The sequence below is a fragment of the Trichoplusia ni genome, unplaced genomic scaffold, assembly GCF_003590095.1.
Source record: "Trichoplusia ni isolate ovarian cell line Hi5 unplaced genomic scaffold, tn1 tig00004048, whole genome shotgun sequence".
Classification (NCBI taxonomy): domain Eukaryota; kingdom Metazoa; phylum Arthropoda; class Insecta; order Lepidoptera; family Noctuidae; genus Trichoplusia; species Trichoplusia ni.
The window spans coordinates 22,466-25,723 of NW_020800497.1; the positions used below are offsets into that span (position 1 = coordinate 22,466).

General features: G+C 32.0%; 1 protein-coding gene across 1 annotated transcript; it reads left to right on the top strand.

Moving 5' to 3' along the window:
* Positions 1–775: 775 nt before the first annotated feature.
* On the top strand, positions 776–2,354 carry LOC113508181 (zinc finger CCHC domain-containing protein 10-like). Its single transcript, XM_026891138.1, has 3 exons — positions 776–1,014; positions 1,092–1,259; positions 1,632–2,354. The coding sequence occupies exons 1-3, from the start codon at positions 971–973 to the stop codon at positions 1,819–1,821; spliced, it is 402 nt and encodes a 133-aa protein (XP_026746939.1). The 5' UTR covers positions 776–970; the 3' UTR covers positions 1,822–2,354.
* Positions 2,355–3,258: the final 904 nt, after the last annotated feature.

Genomic DNA, 3,258 nt, shown 5'->3' on the forward strand with positions numbered 1-3,258 from the left:
ATTGCGAATAAGATTCGCTACATAGAGAGTCCTGTTCATATATCGTGATCGGTCGTAGCTTAACGTCGTTTAACCTCGATCTTTGTTCTTAGTTTTTTTTCACGGTTCCTGAAATACAGCCTGACTGACACAATGACGAACGTGCAGAAGTTCGGACCAACAGGTAGACGAACAGTGGAGCCTTAATAACAGAGTTCCTTTTATATTCCGGTACGGAACCAAGTTACCCAAGTTCCTGATTTTATAGAAAACGCAGTAACTAGTTTTATAAAATGACTAACATTTCTAGTTTTCATTGCAATGTATGATTTTGATTTACAATGTGACTTATAGTTACGACATAACTTGTTGTAACATTAATTTTAGAAGTTTAAAAATATATCAAAAATCTTTACTTTCTTGTCGTCAACATATTTAATGAGTGTTTTTATTGATCAACACATTGGTTAAGAAAATTATTCGCAACTGTTAGCTGCACTAGTTTGAAGCATGTATTCGATATTTTTGATATTTTTTTTGCAGAAACTATCCACGAATATTCAGGCCAAAACTGTCTATAGTACAAAAATAAAACGTTTTATGAAACTGGTTTGGACTTTGGATTATATTTTCTAATATAAACATTTATTTTGAAAACTTTATTTTTATATCAATATTAATCTTTATTCTGAGTTATCGTGACGATTACAAAACATAATTATTTTTTTAATATTTCCTTTACAGGCCAAGCCTTCATTGAACTAACTCTGAGCCATCGACAACTCAATATTTTCTTTTTACCCTGTGCAATTTTTGACAACGACAAGTTGACAAATCTTTTATTTTCCATGCTTCCTTTTTCTGTAATTTTCTAATTATTCATTTGTATTTTGGAAGCGCTTGGACGCGATAGTAACGTAAAGGATTTGTGGACAAGTGATTTTCACCTACCTGCAAATAATTTTCAAGCCGTTGATTCTAAAACCTCATCATGACTTTGGGAACTTATAATAGACATCAAGCTCAGAAGAAAAAGTGAGACTTTTCTTTCCCTCGTTTATGCTGTTGTGAAAATTTGTTTTATGATATTAATATTCTATTGTTTTTTATAGGCAAGCAGCTTTGGCGGCGGCGTTTCCCCAGGGGATTCGTTGTCAGAAGTGCTTGGAATATGGGCACTGGAGTTACGAGTGTACAGGCAAACGCAAGGTTTTGGTGCGTCCTTCTCGTACGCAAGTGCTGAAGAAAAACCTGAAGTCGCGGGAAGAGGGCTCCTGCAGGTTTGTCATGACTTTAAATATTCTACAGCAAATTTCTACGACATGACGCCATATTTCTAGAACAATATGTTCCAATAAGTACCCCCTTAAGATTTTTCAATTGCTTATTGGTTTCGCATATTTTTTGTATTTATCTATGAATATTAAAAATAATTTCGCAAATAATTATATGTAATGTATTTAAAAAAATATGTTTTCTAAGAGCTACTAGATTTTTTAGTTCATAAAACTACCCCCACTTCAAGTAAAAAATGCAACTTCATAACTTCATCTGTATTTTTTGGCACAAGAATAAAACTTTCATCTTTTAATAAATTTATGTAATTTAGCTGTTTTTACAAAAATAACATTCTACCTGTATCTTGTTCTCAGCAATGGCAGTTGCAAGATACCCAACAAAAAGAAACGCTCAGACTGCGCAGACTGCTCTGACGACAGCTCTTCAGGCAGTTCCTCAGAATCCGACTCTGGCAGCTCGGATGACTCTGACAGTGGCAGCAGCAGTGACTCGGAAAGCGATTCGGGTAGCAGCAGTGGGTCAGAATCTGGCTCAGACTATTAAGGACTTAATGTGTATCTACTTAACGCTGGTATTAGGAAATATTTCTTAAGATTTTTAGTCTAATTTTGGGCTGTGTCTGTACAAAGTTACTTATATGTGCTTATGTGTTAAAATTGAGTTTTAAGAGCCCAGTATTTTCAGTTAAGAGATGCTTAGAAAGGCCTCCCATGACAATTTAATTGACCTGAAGGCTTGCTAGATAAAGGTCAGAGCTGTTATATTTTTGTGAGGGGTACCTGCAAATATTGTCACAAATGCATGTAAAGCCAACACCAAGTGTTCATTATATAATTTATCTAAATCTAAAGACCTATCTTTAGTTGATTTGAAAAAATAACTTCATCTTCACATTTTTTTTAGATTCTACATTGAAATATGTATGTTTTTTCTAATGCCAGCTATAAGTACCCCAGTTTAATAGTTACGATTTGAAAGTAGTATACTATCACCAGATTGTGTCATAATGCTGGACATTGAATATGAAATTAGTTTAAAATGACACTATTTTTAAGATATTTTTAACCTGCAGACAATGTTTTAATCTATTTATTTTTTTAATTTATGTAAGTAGAATATTGGCACTTATCTCATTCAGCTTTTGATTATATTATTAAAAATAGTATGATAAATGGAATGCGTTTTTCATAGATTATATTAGTGTTTTAAAGAAAGAATTTGATGTTAGAGAGCTAAATGGGTTTGGCGCCATTCTTCCTAGTTTTTAATTACCTTAATGCTGTGAAATGTTGAATGTTTGTAGTTTCTATGTGATGCTAAGAAGTAATTTTATGTGTGAATGAATATGTAATTTTATTGAGAGTTGTAGAGATTAAAACTTTTAATGTTAGGCTTTATTTCCACTGTCAGTGTTTTAAAAAAATACTTCTAAATTACAATATGCCATTTGACATTTCTATTAAAAAACTCAAAAGGCATTTAATGTCAGTGGAAATTCAGTCACAGTTACACCTATGTTTGTGCTTTGTGAAACTGCTGTGTTAATATAGAGTAGAATTAAAAGATAATTATCAATTACATATTTACATGTCATAGACGTAATATTTTCTAAGACTGTATATTAAATTGTCTCTTCAATTACATAGTCTCATGATTTAAATAGAAAAAGAATGTAAGAATTTGATATAAAAGTAAATATTTAAAATGGGATTATTATTATTTTTTTATTTACCCTAGCAACTGGACCTAATCAACTAATTTTGAAAAGAAAATGAGTATATGCCTGCTTGCTGTTGAAAGTTAGAATGGTGGTAGACAGCAGTCTGTGTTCTTCACTTGTATTATTGTTTAAGCTGTTGAGTAAGTCATGAGGCACAGTAAAGTTACCCTCGCATGTTTTCATAGGCAGTGAACACCTTCAACATAATGATGCTTATAAATAAAACAGTTAAGCTTGTATTAGATTATTTCAAATAAGTA

Excerpts from the sequence above, each read along its gene's own strand:
- LOC113508181 (XM_026891138.1), top strand. The coding sequence starts at position 971 with ATGACTTTGGGAACTTATAATAGACATCAAGCTCAGAAGAAAAA. Across the intron at positions 1,015-1,091 it reads CATCAAGCTCAGAAGAAAAA|GCAAGCAGCTTTGGCGGCGG; the intron begins GTGAGACTTTTC and ends TGTTTTTTATAG. Across the intron at positions 1,260-1,631 it reads CGGGAAGAGGGCTCCTGCAG|CAATGGCAGTTGCAAGATAC; the intron begins GTTTGTCATGAC and ends TCTTGTTCTCAG.